Raw genomic sequence first — 472 nt, 5'->3', positions numbered from 1 at the left:
TGTTATATCACTTTAAGATTATGTCACTAGGAAGTGGTGACAGTTACTTCTGGTACTGTATAGTGTGCAGACACATCGGTAAAAGACGTCATGGAACTTGACTCGGTTGTCAGATCCCCAACAAATTTTTCAGCGATAACTTTAGCTTCCCCAATCAGGCTTTTGGCGGTAGCTAAGGAGCCGCTTTCTTCCTTGCCGAAGTGTCTCATTGCCATAGAGAAACCGTGCATTTTTTCCCGTACGTTTTGATACCGGAAAGATGTACTGTTGCCCATACCGCCAGCGCCACTGTCACTGCTTTCACCTTCACTGTTTGAACCTTCTGCTGCACCGCCTTCACTGTTTGAACCCTCTGCTGCACCGCCTTCACTGTTTGAACCTTCTGCTGCACCGCCTTCACTGTCTGCAAGCTGTAGTGCTTGTAGCAGCAGCTGGGAGGCACATAACACACTATCTTCATTACTGCAGTTTT

At 47.2% G+C, this 472-nt stretch overlaps 1 protein-coding gene across 1 annotated transcript in view; it reads right to left on the bottom strand.

Annotated features, from left to right (window-relative positions):
- Window positions 1-6: 6 nt before the first annotated feature.
- LOC119591505 overlaps window positions 7-472 on the bottom strand; it is a gene marked incomplete in the record, with an annotated part of 947 nt that continues 481 nt past the window's right edge. Inside the window, 1 exon segment of the mRNA XM_037940255.1 lies at window positions 7-472. Within this exon segment, the coding sequence (XP_037796183.1) occupies window positions 27-472 (446 nt within the window).

The sequence above is a fragment of the Penaeus monodon genome, chromosome 28, assembly GCF_015228065.2.
Source record: "Penaeus monodon isolate SGIC_2016 chromosome 28, NSTDA_Pmon_1, whole genome shotgun sequence".
Classification (NCBI taxonomy): Eukaryota; Metazoa; Arthropoda; class Malacostraca; order Decapoda; family Penaeidae; genus Penaeus; species Penaeus monodon.
This window is presented reverse-complemented; position numbering and strand designations above follow the sequence as displayed.